The sequence below is a fragment of the Chiloscyllium punctatum genome, chromosome 25 (genome assembly GCF_047496795.1).
Source record: "Chiloscyllium punctatum isolate Juve2018m chromosome 25, sChiPun1.3, whole genome shotgun sequence".
Taxonomy (NCBI): Eukaryota; Metazoa; Chordata; class Chondrichthyes; order Orectolobiformes; family Hemiscylliidae; genus Chiloscyllium; species Chiloscyllium punctatum.
The window spans coordinates 87,497,577-87,515,261 of record NC_092763.1 but is presented as its reverse complement, the minus strand read 5'-3'; the positions used below and the strand labels follow the sequence as shown (position 1 = coordinate 87,515,261).

The following is a 17,685-nucleotide window of genomic DNA, read 5'->3' as shown; positions in this document are numbered from 1 at the left end:
TTTATCTAAACATTGCCGCTGTACAATTCTTGTTCAGTTAAGGGAATTTTGCTCACTTGCAGATTCTATCATCTCAAGCAGCACTCCAGTGAAGAGTTCTGTTGAGTAGAGACTGGTAAGGGGTTATCAAACGCCAGCCAATTGGATTTTTTTTTGTAGAATGCCTAGAGTGCAGGTAGAGAATTTGGCCCATCAAGTCTGCACTGACCCTCACAAGATCGTCCCACCCAGAATGATCCCGTCTACCCTGTCCCTGAAACCTTGCATTTCCCATGGCTAATTTACACAACCTACACATCCGTGGACACTAGGGCAATTTAGCATAGCCAATCCATGTAACTGCCACAAGTGTTGGAGGAAACCCAGTAATGCTGACTGCTGTGACCCTTGAGTAGTTAGAAGCTGCATTCTGCATTTGGGCCTTTGACTAGAAGATCTCAATTCTAGTATCACCATTGCTGACTTAAATTCCCAAGGCACTGCGGTTGCTAGAGGTACTTAGAGCTTAGAGGTCACAGCTCAACAGATTTTTGTTGGGTAAGAATATAATGGGAAAGGGCATAAAAACAAATGGTTAGAATCATGCAGAAGTCAACAATGGGCAGGATTGCAAAATGATTCTATTAGAGAACTAGTCATGTAGTGACACCTTCATACTCTGTAAAGAGAAGGAATATGTACAAGCCTTGCATGTTTTTTTAACTGTCTGGCAACATAGGTGCTTATAGTTCGCTGTTGTTTTCTTCATGGCAGCACTTCGGCCAGTGCGAGAGTCAACATGCTAGTCAATCAAGATTAGACTTTCCAATCAGTCAGCACCTCTTTTCTCTTATAAATTTTTTGTGATCATCTGAAATATGGCATTCGTGTGATTGTCCTGATGAATACATGATGGAAAGCTTTGGTGTATTTGAGGTGATTACGGTGTCCTTAACTCCCACCAGCCCGTTGTTTGAGCCTGCTGGAGAAGTTGCTGTAATATCACCTGCACAGGATTGCAAGTCTAGAATATCGGAGCTGGATTGTCTGTCAGTGGACCGACATTTAGACTTTCAGATGGGTCAGCAAAAAAAATCTGAGACTTAATTTTGTGGCAGTGCATGTCTTTTTATAACTCTTGTTTGTGCCTCTCTAAATCCGTGCCTCTCTAAATTCATGCTATAGCCTGCTTCAGAAGATGTGTATTTAAAGAAAACCTCTCCCTTGGAAGGTTTGATGTCTGAAATATGATATTGAATTTGTCGTCTTTAGTATGAGTAATCGTCAAAGGAATTCAAACTCTGAATGAAAGGGAAATTTTCATTGGTGCTATAATTCAGGGCAAGGTTGATTTTTATCATCAAACAGGAGATGTACTTTCCATGTCCACATTATTACTATAGTTTACTATCTTAAACACTTTTTCATCACACCTCTTATTCTTCCCCAGTCTTTTTCTCATTAGACAACCTGCTCATTCCAGGTATCAATCTAGTCAACATGCTCTGAATTGCTTCCAATGCCTTTCCAGCTTCTCTTAAGTAATGAGGGCAAAACTGCAAACAATATTTAATGTGTTTTCACCGGTGACTCGGATGTCTATCTATGTGGAGTTTGCACATTCTCCCTGTGTCTGTATGGGTTTCCTCCAGGTGCTCTGGTTTCCCCCCTCAGTCCAAAGATGTGCTGGTCAGGTGAATTGGCCATGCTAAATTGCCCATACTGTTTGGTGCATTAGTCAAGGATAAATATAGGGTAGGGGAATGGGTTTAGGTGGGTCACTCTTCGGAGGAGCAGTGTGGACTTGTTGGGCCGTAGGGCCTGTTCCCATAGTGTAGGGGATCTCATCTCATCTAGATGCCCTGTATAATTGAGGCATAACACCCATATTGTTATGTTCAATTCCTCTAGTAATGACTTTTGACCCTGAGTACTAACCTTTTGTGACTCATGCACATCCAATAACTATTAGATGTTACAATTATTTTGCAGGCTGGTTGGAAAGAAAACCATGCGACTTTCATGAATGAGCTGAAGAATCTTCAGGCATCAGGGCTCACCACCCTCGGGCAGGCACTGCGGACATCCTTTGATTTGTTAAATCTGAACCGCTTAGTTTCTGGGATAGATAATTATGGTCAGGTTAGTATGCATGCATTTTTTAAAAAATCCCTAGCTATTCCTGTCTCAACTGTAACTGGCTAAATTATTTTTGTAATTATCATCTGTAACCTCCATTGTGTTTAGTAACAAAATGCAGTTCAACTAAAACCTTTTCTTGCCAACGTCTGCAAATATCTTTCTCTGGTTGATGGTCAGCACTACAAATAGCACAGAGCTTGCAAAATTGTAAGAAGTCGGAAGTTTTTTTAATTTACTCAAGGGATGTGTGTGTCTCTGGCTGGGCCAGCATTTGTTGCCCATCTATAATTGCCCTTGAAAAGCTGATGGTGAGCTGCATCATTGAACTGCTACAGTCCATGTGCTATAGATAGACCTACAACATTCTTAGGAAATTTCATGACTTTGACCTAGTGACACTGAAGGAACTGCAATATATTTTCAAGTCAGAATGGTGAGTGAAAAGGATCTTGGCAAATTTCTGCAGTGCATCTTGCATATACTACACACTGCTGCTACTGAGCATTGGTAGTTGAGGGAATGGATGATTGTGGATGTAGTGCCAGACAAGCGGGCTGCTTTGTCCTGGATGGTGTCAAACCTCTTAAGTGTTGTTGGAGCTGCACCCGCCCATGAAAATGGGGATGATGCCATTACACCCTTGACTTGCGTCTCATAGATGGTGGACAGGCCTAGGGGAGTTAAGAGGTGAGTTACTCAATGCAGTATTCATAGTCTCTATCCTGCTGCTGTATTTATATAGCGAGTCCAGTTCAGTTTCTGGTTAGTGGTAATCCCCAGGATATTGGTAATGGGACATATGGTGATGGTGACAACATTGAATGTCATAGGATGGTGATTATATTGCCTAGCATTTGTGCGCCATGAATATTATTTGTCACTTGTCAGCCCAAGCCTAGATATTGTCTAGATCTTGGTTGCATTTGAACATGGATTGCTTCAGTATCTGAGAAGTCATGAGTGATGCTGAACGTTGTGCATTCATCAGCAAACATCCTCAAATCTGACCTTATGATGGAGGGAAGGTCATTAATGAAGCAGCTGAAAATGATTGGGCCTAAAACCTCACCTTGAAGAATGTTGTGCATTTAATGTAAGGACAGCCAGTTTTACTCAGTGTGGCCATCGTGCTGCCCAGCAGTGCTATGACCTGGCTGCTTTGTATAAGCTTGTAAAACAAATTATCTGTATGTAACATATGTCAAGATTCTATTTATGAAGAAAGTGTGAGTGGTGATTGTTTCAAATGGTTTTACCATCTTGTGTCAATGATGCATTGTGACAGGTGTGCGTTATGTTGCATGACTCCAGTGATTAATGCACTTACCCTGTGGAGTTTATACGTACATCTGTAGAGTAGATCCACTGGTGCAGAGTATGAAAATGCCAGATGTGGTGAGATTTTGTCATTGAATGAGATCATATGAAACACTGACAGAAAATGTGAGGAAAGCAGTTGAATGTTAAATTAATGTTTAAGTTTATGTTGACTATTTATTGTTTAATCTATCAATAAAGCATTCAAATTACTTAATGTTTCATGCTAAAGTTTTGAGCATTTAAAATAAAGTTGAGCTATGTCATGTACACATTGCAAAAAATTGCATGTGCTGACAGTAAAATACATTGGTTTTAAAAGCTTAGCCTTTTGCATACATGGAGTATTAGTATTTGCAGTAAGGTGTGGTTACAAGCTATAACAATTGATTTCAATTCCTTACACTGAGAATGTGTATAGGGTATAAGCAGGCAAGGAAAGAGTTAAGTTCTGAGTTTTGTGAAACAAAATTTCAGCTGAGCATGACTCCGATCAGATAAGAACATACAGTTAACAATAGGGTGCTGGAGGCAAGGGTAGTGGGTTCACAAGGTGGAAAAGCACTCGTTATGTGAGGCATTTAACAAAATGAGGTAGCATTCAGTATGTAATGTCAGTTAACAAGGTGAAAGCACTCATTATGTGAAGCTAGTTAACAAGGTTAAGAACATTAACCTTGTACCAGCAGATGGCTTAATCTTTACTGTTGATGCTTGCTGATTGTAATGGTCACCCAATTAATATATATGTTGCCTTATCTGGATGCTCCTCCCTGTAAAATGACTAGATAGTTCATTAAGATACTGCTGTTCAGAAAAAACTGTGAACTCACATCTCTGTGCACATGGGAGATCATTCTCTCTCCCTCCAGGGTTTGGAATAAAGATGAAGGAGGTAACACTATACTCTGTCTCTGACCATTTGCTTCAACTGGGGGAGGGGGCGGGAGCGGGACGACAACACCATGTTTTTGTTTACTGGAAATCTTTAATGTTTCCTGAAATATTTGCTCATCAAATATGAAATTGTATCGCTGGTGGGTTTTTAACCATCAGTAGGTAAAGATAAAGTTACAATAGTCCCAGAGAACCATAGGGAGGGGGAGAGAGAGAGATGACTAGTGAATTTAGCCTGAATGTCACTATGTCATGAAGGCGAAACCTTCATGGTGACTTCAGCCAAGTTGAACCTCTGCTTTTCGTGTCACTCTTCATCGCGAACTAGCTATCCCACAACACATTTCATTGCTTTGAATTACAGTTTCGCTGATGGGAAAGATTTAAATCATCTTGAAGACTTGAGTTCTAGCATTTAAATTGTTCAAGTAGCTTGCCTGCTTTTTGAGTTTAAAAAGATCTTAATTTAGAATCATAGTCATGGAGATGTACAGCATGGAAACAGACCCTTTGGTCCAACCTGTCCATGCTGACCAGATACCCCAACCCAATCTAGTCCCAGCTGCCAGCACCTGGCCTGTATACCTCCAGACCCTTCCTGTTCATATATCCATCCAGATGCCTCTTAAATGTTGCAACTGTACCAGCCTCCACCACTTCCTCTGGCAGCTCATTGCATCCGCGTACCACTGTCTGCATGATAAGGTTGCCCCTTAGGTCTCTTTTATATCTTTCCCCTCTCATCCTAAACCTGTGCCCTCTAGTTCTGGACACCCCACCCCAGGGAAAATACTTTGTCTATTTACCCTATCCACGCCCCTCATAATTTTGGAAACCTCTAGAAGGTCACCCCTCAGCCTTTAATAGGGTCTTCTTAGCTTGCTGAAAAAATGGCATTGGCAGCTACTGAGGGACTTGGAGCATGTATGGATGCAAAATGCATTTTTTGGTGTAGAGGGCAGGGAATGAGGTAAAATTTTAAATCGGGAGTATCTTGGATTTAGCATTTGGATGGGATGCTGCAGTGCATATGCATGTCCAGCAGTCTCTTAAATATCCCCAATGACCTTGCTTCCACAACTGCTGCTGGCAATGCATTCCATGTTCTCACAACTCTCTGCGTAAAGAATCCACCTCTGACATTCCCTCTATACTTTCCACCAAACAGCTTAAAACTACGACCCCTTGTGTTAACAATTTCTGCCTTGGGAAAACGTCTCTGGCTATCAACTCTATCTATGCCTCTCATTATCTTGTACACCTCAATTAGGTCCCCTCTCTTCCTTCTTTTTTCCAATGAAAAAAGTCCGAGTTCAGTCAACCTCTCTTCGTAAGATAAACCCTCCATTCCAGGCAGCATCCTGGTAAACCTCCTCTAAACCCTCTCCAAAGCATCCACATCTTTCCTGTAATAGGGCGACCAGAACTGGACACAGTATTCCAAGTGCGGTCTAACCAAAGTTTTATAGAGCTGCAACAAGATCTCACGGCTCTTAAACTCAATCCCCCTGTTAATGAAAGCAAAAACACCATATGCTTTCTTAACAACCCTGTCCACTTGGGTGGCAATTTTAAGGGATCTATGTACACAGATCTCTGAAAGTTGCCACCCAAGTAAATAGTGCGATGAAGAAGGCATATGGCATACTGGCTTTTATTGGTAGAGGAATTGAGTTCCGGAGTCCTGAGGTCATGTTGCAGTTGTATAAGACTCTGGTGCGGCCGCATCTGGAGTATTGTGTGCGGTTTTGGTCGCCATACTATAGGAAGGATGTGGAGGTACTGGAACGGGTGCAGAGGAGGTTTACCAGGATGTTGCCTGGTATGGTAGGAAGATCGTATGAAGAAAGGCTGAGGCACTTGGGGCTGTTTTCATTGGAGAAAAGAAGGTTTAGGGGTGACTTGATAGAGGTGTACAAGACGATTAGGGGTTTAGATAGGCTTGACCATGAGAACCTTTTTCCACGTATGGAGTCAGCTATTACGAGGGGGCATAGCTTTAAATTAAGGGGTGGTATGTAAAGGACAGATGTTAGGGGTAGATTCTTTACTCAGCGAGTCGTGAGTTCATGGAATGCCCTGCCAGTAGTAGTGGTGGACTTTCGCTCTTTATGGGCATTTAAACGGGCATTGGATAGGCATATGGAGGATAGTGGGCTAGTGTAGGTTAGGTGGTCTTGGATCGGCGCAACATCGAGGGCCAAAGGGCCTGTACTGTGCTGTATTTTTCTATGTTCTATACCTGCATACCAGGATTCCGCTGTTCCTCCACACTGCCAACAATCCTGTACTCAACTTTCAAGTTCGACCTTCCAAAATGCATCACTTCGCATTTATCCAGGTTGAACTCCATCTGCCATTTCTCAGCCCATCTCTGCATCTTGTCAATGTCATGCTGCAGCCTACAACAGTCCTCTATACTGTCAACGACACCTCCAACTTTTGTGTCATCTGTAAACTTGCTAACCCATCCTTCAATCTCCTCATCCAAGTCATTAATAAAATTACAAAGAGTAGAGGCCCAAGAACAGAGCTCTATGGAACACCACTCACCACTGACTTCCAGGCAGGATACTTTCCTTCCACTACCACTCGCTGTCTTCTGTCGACCAGCCAATTCTGTATCCAGACAGCTAAATTTCCCTGTATTCCCATTCCTCCTGACCTTCTGAATGAGCCTACCATGGGGAACCTTATCAAATGCCTTGCCGAAGTCTATATACGCCGCATCCACCGCTCGACCATGATCAACTTGTCTAGTAACATCCTCGAAAAACTCAATAAGATTTGTGAGGCATGACCTTCCCCTCACAAAGCCGTGCTGACTGCATTTAATCAAGCCATGCTCTTCCAGATGGTCATAAATCCTATCCCTCGGAATCCTTTCTAACACCTTGCAGATGACAGATGTGAGACTGACTGGTCTATAATTGCCAGGGATTTCCCTATTTCCTTTCTTGAAGAGAGGAATTACATTTGCCTCCCTCCAGTCCTCAGGTACGACTCCGGTGGAGAGCGAGGATGCAAAGCCCTTCACAAGTGGCAAAACAATCATATTTCTCACTTCCCAAAGCAGCCGAGGACAAATCTGTGCCCAGAACTGCACACAATACTCCAAATGTTGTCTGACCAGACCCTTAGAGAGCCTCAGAAATACATCCCTGCTTTTATATTCAAGTCCTTTCAAAATAAATGCCATCACTGCATTTGCCTTCCCAACTACTGACTCAAGCTGTAAGGTTACCTTGAGAGAATCCTGGAGTAGAACTCCCAAGTCTCCTTGCACTTCAGATTTCTGAATTTTCTCCCCATTTCAAAAATAGTCCATGTCTCTCTTCTTCCTACCAAATAGTCCATGCCTGTATTCTTCCTACCTCTTCCTCTGGGACTATCCCTGACTCCAAAGATCCCTGAAAGTTCAGTACAAATGCCTTTACATTCTCGTCACCTATCTCCTTCAGAACTCTGGGGTGTGGTCCGTCTGGTCCGGGTGGTTTATCCACCCTCTGTATGTTTTGTGCCTTTAACTAAACCAGTTGGCAGCTTAATGTTCCAAGAAACACCTGCTACAGGACAGATGGAAAGGGAGGCAAGAGAGGAGAGGCAGTGGCGTTTTTGATAAGGGATAGTGTTACAGCTGTACTTGGGATATTCCCAGACTTACATCCAGGGAAGTTATCTGGGTGGAACTGGGAAATACAAAAGGGATAATCACCTTATTGGGATTGTATTATAGATCCCCTAACAGTCAGCAGGAAATTTGTAAGGAAGTTTCAGTTATCTCGAAGAAAAGTAGGGTGATTATGGTCAGAGATTTTAACTTTCCAAACATAGACTGGGATTGCCATAGTGTTGTGTTTAGATAGAGAGTAATTTTTTAGGTGTGTACAGAAACCTTTCTGATTTAGTATGTGGATGTATCTACGACAGAAGGTGCAAAACTTGACCTACTCTTCAGGAATAAGGCAGGGCAGGTGACTGAGGTGTCAGTGAGGGAGCACTTTGGGGCCAGCAACCATAAATCTATTAGTTTTAAGAATGCTAGATGACGAGAGAAATTGAAGGTTTAGTTCAGAAAAAGAAGGAAGCCTATATCAAGTAGAGACAGGATATGTTGTTCTGTTTCTCTATGCCCATATCGGTCAAAGTAAATGCTCAGCCACACAGTATGGCTTTACCTTCTTTATCTTTATTCTGGGCCTTAGAAGAGAGATACAATTGCCCATGTGCACGGATACATGAGTTCTCGGTCTTATCTTGAACAGCAGATTCTTCTTGAATTGTATAATGATGTACAGGGAGCAGCATCCAAATAAGGTAACATCTCTATTGATTGGGTGACCATTACAATCAATGAGCATCAACAGTAAAGATTAAGCCATCTGGTGTTACACAATGGAAGCTTTTCAACTTGTTAGCTGGCATTGCACAATGGATGCTTTCTAGTCCGTTAACCCACTACCCTTGCCTCCAGCACTTCATTGTTTACTGCAAGTTCTTATCTGGTCAGAGTCTTGCTAGCTGAGCCTTTGTCACACAACTGAAAGCTTAACTCTTTCCCTACCCGCTCATTACCTTATACATTGAGTGAATCCTTCGAGTATAAAGATAGTAGGAGAATACTTAGAGGGCCATCAGGAGGGCAAAAAGGGGCATGAGATAACTTTGGCAAATAGGGTTAAGGAGAATCCAAAGGGTTTTCACAAGTCTGTTAAGGACAAAAGGGCAACTAGAGAGAGAATAGGGCCCCTCAAAGATCCCTGTTGAAGGGCTTTTGCCCGAAACGTCGATTTTCCTGCTCCTCGGATGCTGCCTGACCTGCTGCGCTTTTTCACTCTAATCTAGACCCCTCGAGGATCAGCAAGGCGGCCTTTCTGTGGAACCGCAGGAGATGGGGAGATATCAGTGTTTACTGTGGAGAAGGATGTAGAAGATGTAGAAGATATAGAATGTAGGGAAATAGATAGTGACCTCTTGAAAAATGTCATTTTACAGAGAAGGAAGTGCTGGATGTCTTGAAATGCATAAAAGTAGATAAATTCCCAGGACCTGATCAGGTGTACCCTAGAACTCTGAGAAGCTAGGGAAGTGATAGCTGGGCCCCTCTTGCTGAGATATTTGTATCATTGATAGTCACAGGTGAGGTGCCAGAAGACTGGAGGTTGGCTAATATGGTACAATTATTTAAGAAAGGTGTTAAGGACAAGCCAGGGAACTATAGACCAGTGAGCCTGACATCAGTGGTGGGCAAGTTGTTGGAGGGAATCCGGAGGGACAGGATTTACACATATTTGGAAAGGTAAGAACTGATTAGGGATAGTCAACATGGCTATACGTGGGAAATCACATCTCACTAACTTGTTTGAGTTTATTGAAGAAGTCACAGAGGGTTGCTGAGGGCAGAGCATTATCTATATGGACTTCAGTAAGGCACTTGCCAAGGTTCCCCATGGGAGACTGGCTAGCAAGGTTAGATCTTGTAGAATACAGGGAGGAATAACTATTTGGATACAAAACTGGCTCAAATGTGGAAGACAGAGGGTGGTGGTGGAGGGTTGTTTTTCAGATTCGAGGCCTGTGACCAGTGGTATGCCACAAGCAGTGCTGGGACCACTACTTTTTGTCATTTATATAAATGATTTGGATGTTAACATAGGAGGTCTAGTTAGTAAGTTTGCAGATGGAGGTGTAGTGGACAGCGAAGATGGTTACCTCAGATTACAATGGCATCTCGATCAGATGAGCCAGTGGGCTGAGGAGTGGCAGATGGAATTGAATTTAGGTAAGTACGAGTTGTTGCCTTTTGGGAAAGCAAATCTTAGCAGGACTTATACACTTAATGGTAAGGTCCTAGGGAGTATTGCTGAACAAAGAGACCTTGGAGTGCAGGTTCATAGATCCTTGAAAGTAGAGTCATAGGTAAATAGGATAATGAAGAAGGCATTTGGTATGTTTTCCTTTATTGGTCAGAGTATTGAGTGCAGGAGTTGGGAGGTCATGTTGCGGCTGTCCAGGACATTGATTAGGCCACTGTTGGAATATTGCGTGCATTTCTGGTCTCCTTCCTATTGGAAAGATGTTGTGAAACTTGAAAGGGTTCAGAAAAGATTTACAAGGATGTTGCCGGGGTTGGAACGTTGGAGGCTGAGGGGTGACCTTATTGAGGTTTATAAACACATGAAGGGCATGGATAGGATAAATAGACAAAGTCTTTTCCCTGGGGTGGGGGAGTCCAAAACTAGGGGGTGTAGGTTTAGGGTGAGAGGGGAAAAGATATAAAAGAGACCTGAGGGGCAACGTTTTCACACAGAGGGTGGTGTGTGTATGAAATGAACTGCCAGAGGAAGTGGTGGAGGCTGGTACAGTTGGAACATTTAAAAGGCATCTGGATGGGTATATTAATAGGAAGGGTTTAGAGGGATATGGTAAAAACAATGACTGCATATGCTGGAAACCAGAGTTTAGATTAAAGTGGTGCTGCACCACTCTAACCAAAAACTAGAGGGATGTGGGCCAAGTGCTGGCAAATGGTACGAGATTAGGTTGAGGTATTTGATCAGTATGGGTGAGTTGGACAAAAGGGTCTGTTTTCGTGCTGTATACATCTGTGACTCTATTCTGCCTGTATTCCACCCTCACTTCTGGTGTTGTTTTTTAAAGCAAAACAGTTTGGTATTGTGGAAATGAATTCTGACCATCATCGCTAATGTGCCTTTGCTAAGACTGCTGAAGACTCTTGCAGTTTGAAGTAGATAATGAATTGATATTCTTTTCCTTGATGAAGGTTTTAAATTTATGGAACCTACTAAACATGTAAAAAGTCCATTTGTATTTAAACTCAAGATGTAAACAAAACATATGGGAAGGGAAGTTCTTCATTTCCATAATGTTGCCCAGCTCTTCGTGTCGATCATTTTTATTCACTCTTGTATGTGAATGCCTTGTGGATGCCTACTTTTGAGTGCTGATTGTTTGGCAATTTGAGTCTGGCTGAGGTGTTACCATGGATCAACCAACAGTAGACTGTGTGCTCCTCAAGCTCCCAATACTTCAAACAGGCTAAAGGCTTGAACATAATTCTGTTCTGTGCAGAGAACAAGTGCCTGCTTATCGGGTTCTTGATTATTCTGGTCAGATCGATGTTCTTTTCAATACAGACAGCTTGAGGGTGTGTGCTGTTGACGTAATACCACTAGGCATTAGTCAGTTCTGATAACACCTTGTACAAAGCAAAATATCAAAAGAAAGTATATGAGATTAATAGTCAGTATGATTTTTAAAAATGATTTTGCAGCCTGGGGAGGGTGTTGACCAGTATGAGAGAATTCTCTGTTGTCACGTGGAACCCTGATGTCATTTATGTATGCTTGATTGGTTATAGTTTAATATCTGATTTGAAAGTTGGAATCTCCAGCAACACAGCACTGTGTGCAGCCATGGAAGAAAGCCTGAAATATATGCCACAACCTTCGATTCCAAGAGAGGAGTGTACTAAATTACCAATTAGTTAATTACCAGTAAATTACTAAGATACCAATTGTACTAATACGTTGGTTGTTGGTAAAATTCTAGAATCCATCGTTTAGGATGAGCTTTCTGAATTCTTGGAAGTGCAAAGTCGGATTAGAACAAGTCAGCATGGATTTAGTAATGGGAAGGCCGTGCCTGACAAACCTCTTAGATTTCTTTGAAGAGGTAACAAGTAGGTTAGACCAGGGAAACTCAGTGGACATTATCTATCTCGACTTCAAAAGGGAGGCTGAGTAAGGTGAGCTCATGGTATTCGAGGTGAGCTTCTGGCATGGATTGAGGATTGGCTCTCTGACAGAAGGCAGAGAGTTGGAATAAAAGGTTCTTTTTTGGAATGGCAGCTGGTGACAAGAGGTGTCCCACAGGGTTCAGTGTTGGGGCCACAGCTGTTCACTTTATATATAAATGATCTGAATGAAGGCACTGGGGCATTCTGGTGACGTTTGCCGATGATACGAAGTTAGGCAAACAGGCAGATAGTACTGAGGAGATGGGGAGGCTGCAGAAAGATTTAGACAGTTTAGGAGAGTGGTCCAGGAAATGGTTGTTGAAATTCAACGTGAGCAAATGCGAGGTCTTGCACTTTGGGAAAAAGAATACCGGCATGAAATATTTTCTAAACAGTGAGAAAATTCATAAAGCCAATGGGAGCGCTAGTCCAGGATTCTCTAAAAGGTTAATTTGCAGGTTGAGTCCGTGATTAAGAAAGTGAATGTAAAGTTGTCATTTATCCCAAGAAGGTTGAAATGTAAAAACAGTAATGTGCTTCTGAGAATTTATAAAGCTCTAGACAGGCCCCATTTAGAATACTGTGTCTAATTTTGGGCCTCACACCTCAGGAAGGATATAGTGGCACTGGAGCGTGTCTAGCAGAGATTCACATGGATGATCCCTGGAATGGTAGGCCTAACATACGATGAACGGCTGAGGATCCTGGGATTGTATTCATTCGAGTTTAGAAGGTTGAGGGGAGATCTAATAGAAGCTTACAAAGATAATGCATGGCTTAGAAAGGGTGGACGCTGGGATGTTGTTTCCATTAGGCGGGGAGACTAGGACCTGTGGGCATAGCCTTAGAATTAGAGGGGGGTCAATTTAGAACTGAAATGAGGAGACATTTCTTCAGCCAGAATGTGGTGGGCCTGTGGAATTCATTGCCACGGAGTGCTGTGTAGGCAGGGACATTAAATGTCATCAGGGCAGAGATTGATAAATTCTTGATCTCGCAAGGAATTAGGGGATATGGGGGTGAGTGCCGGTAAGTGGTGTTGAAATGCCCATCAGCCTTGATTAAATGGCGGAGTGGACTCACTGCTGTGACCTATGGTCTTAAATTAAACTGAAATGTGGGCTAAATCTAGAGCAGCAGGGAGAGGGACATCAAGATATAGTGAGCCCGAGATTGGGGGGGTGATAGAACACAGAACAGTACTGCATAGAACAGTACGGCCCTCGATGTTGCACTGACCAGTGAACTAATCTAAGCTCATCCCCCTACACTATCCCATCATCATCCATGTGCTTATCTAAGGATTGTTTAAATCTCCCTAATGTGGGTGAGTTAACTACATTGGCAGGCAGGGCATTCCAAGTCCTTACCACTCTCTGAGTAAAGAACCTGCCTCTGACAACTGTCTTAAATCTATCACCCCTCAATTTGTAGTTATGTCCCCTTGTACAAGCTGACGTCATCATCCTAGGAAAAAGACTTTCACTGTCTACCCGATCTAATCCTCTGATCATCCTTGTATGTATCTATCAAATCCCCTCTTAGCTGCCTTCTTTCCACTGAGAACAGCCTGCCTTTCCTAATAAGAGCTTCCCTCCAGATCAGGCAACATCCTGGTAAATCTCCTCTGCACCTTTTCCAATGCTTCCACATCCTTCCTGTAATGGGGTGACCAGAAGTGTATACAGTATTCCAAGTGAGGCCACACTAGTGCTTTGTATAGTTGCAGCATGACATCACTGCTCTGGAACTCAATTCCTCCACTTATAAAACCTAACACACCATATGCCTTCTTGACAGCTCTATCAGCTTTGGTGGCAACTTTCAGGGATCCAAGTGCATGGACTCCAAGATCTCTCTGCACATCGACACTACCAAGATCTTTCCATCGATCCAGTATTCTGCCTTCCTGTTATTCTTCCCAAAGTGTTGCACCTCCCATTTAGCTGCATTGAACTCTATTTGCCACGTCTCAGCCCAATCCTGCAGTTTATCCAAGTCCCCCTGCAACATTTTCCACACTGACTACTACTCCACCGACTTTAGTGTAATCCATCCATCTATGCCTGTATCCAAGTCATTTATAAAAATGACAAACAGCAGTGGTCCCAAAACAGATCCTTGTGGCACACCATTAGTAACCGGACTCCAGGCTGAATATTTTCCATCAACCACCACTCGCTGCCTTCTTAGAGAAAGCTAGTTTCTAATCCAAACTGCTAAATCACCCTTAATCCCATGTCTCTGCATTTTCTCCAACAGCCTACCATGTGGAACCCAATCAAAGGTTTTACTGAAGTCCATGTTTACTACGTCAACTGCCCTACCCCTATCTACATGCTTGGTCACCCTCTCAAAAAACTCATTGAGCTTTGTGAAACTCGACCTGCTTTTGATGAAACCATGTTGACTATCTAAAATCAAACTGTTGCTTGCTAGATGATTATAAATCCTATCTCTTATAATCCTTTCTACAACGGAAGTAAGGCTCACTGGTCTGTCATTACCTGGGTCATCTCTACTGCCCATCTTGAACAAGGGCACAACATGTGCAATCCTCCAGTCCTCTGGTACTAAACCTGCAGACAATGATGACTCAAAGATCAAAGCGAAAAGCTCCACCATCTCCTCCCTGGTTTCCTAGAGAATCCTTGAATAAATCCCATCTGGCCCAGGGGACTTGTCCATTTTCACTCCTAGAATTGATAACAGCTCTTCCTTACTAACCTCGATCCTTTCTAGTCTAATATCCCGTATCGTAATCTTCCCCTCTAAAATATTCTCCCTTTTCCTGAGTGAAAATCAATGAGAAATATTCACTTAGCACCTGTCTGATCTCCACAGGGTCCACACACAACTTCCCACTTCTGTCTCTGACTGGACCTATTCCTACCCTAGTCATCCTTTTATTCCTCACATGCCTGTAGAAAGCTTTAGGGTTCTCCTTTATTCCACCTGCTAAAGACTGCTTTTGTCCTCCCTTTGCTCTTCTTAACTCTCTTCTTAAATCCTTCCTAGCTAATCTGCAACTCTCCATCGCCTCATCTGAACCATCACGTCTCATCGTCACATAAGCCTCCTCCTTCCGCTTAACAAGAGATGCAATTTCTATATTAAACCTCGGTTCCCCTACCTTATCACTTCCTCCCTGCCTGACACGGACATACCTATCAAAGGCATGCAATATCTGTTCCTTAAACCAGCTTCACATTTCGATTGTCCCTATCCCCATCCGGGTGCTCCGGTTTCCTCCCACAGTCCAAAAATGTGCATGTTAGGTGAATTGACCATGCTAATTTGCCCGTAGCGTTAGGTGCAGGGGTAAATGTAGGGGAATGGGTCTGGGTGGGTTGCGCTTCGATGGGTCGGTGTGAACTTATTGGGCCAAAGGGCCTGTTTCCACACTGTAAGTAATCTAATCTAAAAAGTCCCCTGCATTTTGCTACCCCATTCTATGCCTCCTAAGTCTTGCCTATTTGCATTATAATTGCCCTTGCTCCATCAATAAGTCTTGACCTGTGGCATGTACCTATCCCTTTCCATTGCTAAACTAAATGTAACTGAATTATGGTCACTCTCTCCAAAGTACTCACCTACCACTAAATCAAACACCTGGCCTGTGTTAATTACCAAGCACCAGATCCAGTGTGGCCTCCCCTCTTGTTGGCCCTTCGATATGCTGTGTCAGGAAACCGTCCTGCACACGCTGGTCAAAAACTGATCCATCCGACGTACTAGAGTTACAGCATTACCAGTCAATGTTGGGCAAAGTTAAAGTTTCCCTTAATGATCACTCTGTTCCTTTCACTCCTATCCAGAATCATTTTGCCAATCCTCTCCTCCATCTCCCCGGAACTCTGCAGTCATATAAAAAGCTCCCAGTCGTGTGACCTCTCTTTTCCTGTTTCTAACCTCAGCCCAAGTTGTCCTCGTCAAAAGTTCTTTCAGTGACCATTGTACTGTCCTTGACTAACAAGGCCAGTCCTCCCCCTCTTTTACCGCCTTACTCGTTCTTAATGAAAGGTCTAAACCCTGGAACGTGCAACATCCATTCCAGACCCTGCTCTATCCATGTCTCCAAATTGGCCACAACATCGAAGTCCCAGGTACCTATCTATGCTGCAAGCTCACCAGCCTTATTTCAGATACTTCTGGCATTGAAGTAGACACACTTCAAACCAGCTTGCTGTTTGCCAACACATTCCTGCGACCGTGAAATGCTGTCCATGCCCTCCCTACTCTCCTCCTCGTGTGCACTGGAACTACACCTCAGGTCCCCATCCCCCTGCTGAGCTAGTTTAAACCCACCCGAATAGCACCAGCAAATTTCCTACCCAGGAAATTTAAACTTCTATGAGGATTTTTCAGGTTTACGTTGAAGGGGAAACTTTTGATTTGGTCTTTGCCATGATTTGGAAAGGAACCTCACCTGGCACCAGTCAAAAAACAGGTTTAACCAACATGGAAATAAGCAAAATACTCCATCCAGTTACGTAAAACTGGTTGTGTTATATTTCTGGGAGAATTTCCAACTATCCTGGAATTTACCATTTTGAATCGGGTGTAATGATAATTCAAAACTTAACTATTCCATGTTCGTGGAGATATATGCAAACTATAATTAGCAGGCCCTAAAATTCTAAGCATGTTGTGCAGGGCAAATGAATTGCACCAGATGATTTTGAAAGAAACAGTGCTAGCTGCCAGGAAAGGAAATGCCTTAGAAGTCCTTAAAATGGACTGGTGACCCTATGAAGTCTCACAGCATCAGTTCAGACATAGTGACATGATGTCAAGAAATAGCTGAAGACTTTAGATACTGCAAATGCATCGGGCGCCAACAATATTCCAGTGGTAGTGCTGAAGGTGTCTGTTCCAGAATGAGCCACGTCCATTGCCAACTTGTTTCAGTACATTTACAGCACTAGCATCTACTCGACAGTGTGGAAAATTACCCCGGTATATCGTGTCCATAAAAAAGAAACAGGAGAATTAATTACCACCCCATCAGTCTGCTGTCAATCAACAAAATGATCTAAGGTGCTATCGACATCACTATCAAGTCGTACTTTAGTTTAAGGTTGCCTCTGCAACAGGTTAGAAGTGAAGATGTTTTCTGTTGATTATGAGATGATCAATGCTATTTGTGACTTCTCGAGTACAGAATGTTCCCACATAACAAGATTGGATAACATCCAGGTTTGAGCTGAGAAGTGGCAAGTAACATTTGTGCAAAACAAATACAAGGCAGTATCCAGCAAGAAGGAACCTAACCAATTGCCTTTGACACTCCGTGGCATTACCCTCGCTGTCAATGTTATTGATTAGAAACTGAATTGGATTTGTCATTTAAATACTGTGGTTATAAGAATCCTGTAGCAAGTAACCCACATCTCTGACTGCCAAAGCCTATCCACCATCTACAAAGCACAAGTGAGAATTGTAATGGATTACTTTCCACTTAAGTGGATGAGAGCAGCTCCAACAACATTTGAAGCTTCACACTATCCAGGACAAAACAACCCACTTGATTGGCACCACATTCACCACCTATGCATACTGTCAGCAGCATATACCGTTTACAAGATGCA

At 42.9% G+C, this 17,685-nt stretch overlaps 1 protein-coding gene across 4 annotated transcripts in view; it reads left to right on the top strand.

Moving 5' to 3' along the window:
• The window catches only part of ints6l (integrator complex subunit 6 like), a 163,304-nt gene that overhangs the window by 29,361 nt on the left and 116,258 nt on the right, over positions 1 to 17,685 (top strand). For 3 of the 4 annotated variants that reach the window (XM_072595652.1, XM_072595650.1, XM_072595655.1), the window contains exon 3: positions 1,972 to 2,121. The exons of the other annotated variant lie outside the window; for it this stretch is intronic. In XM_072595652.1, the coding sequence (XP_072451753.1) occupies positions 1,972 to 2,121 (150 nt within the window). The remainder of the gene's footprint in view (positions 1 to 1,971; positions 2,122 to 17,685) is intronic. 4 annotated transcript variants of the gene reach the window in all.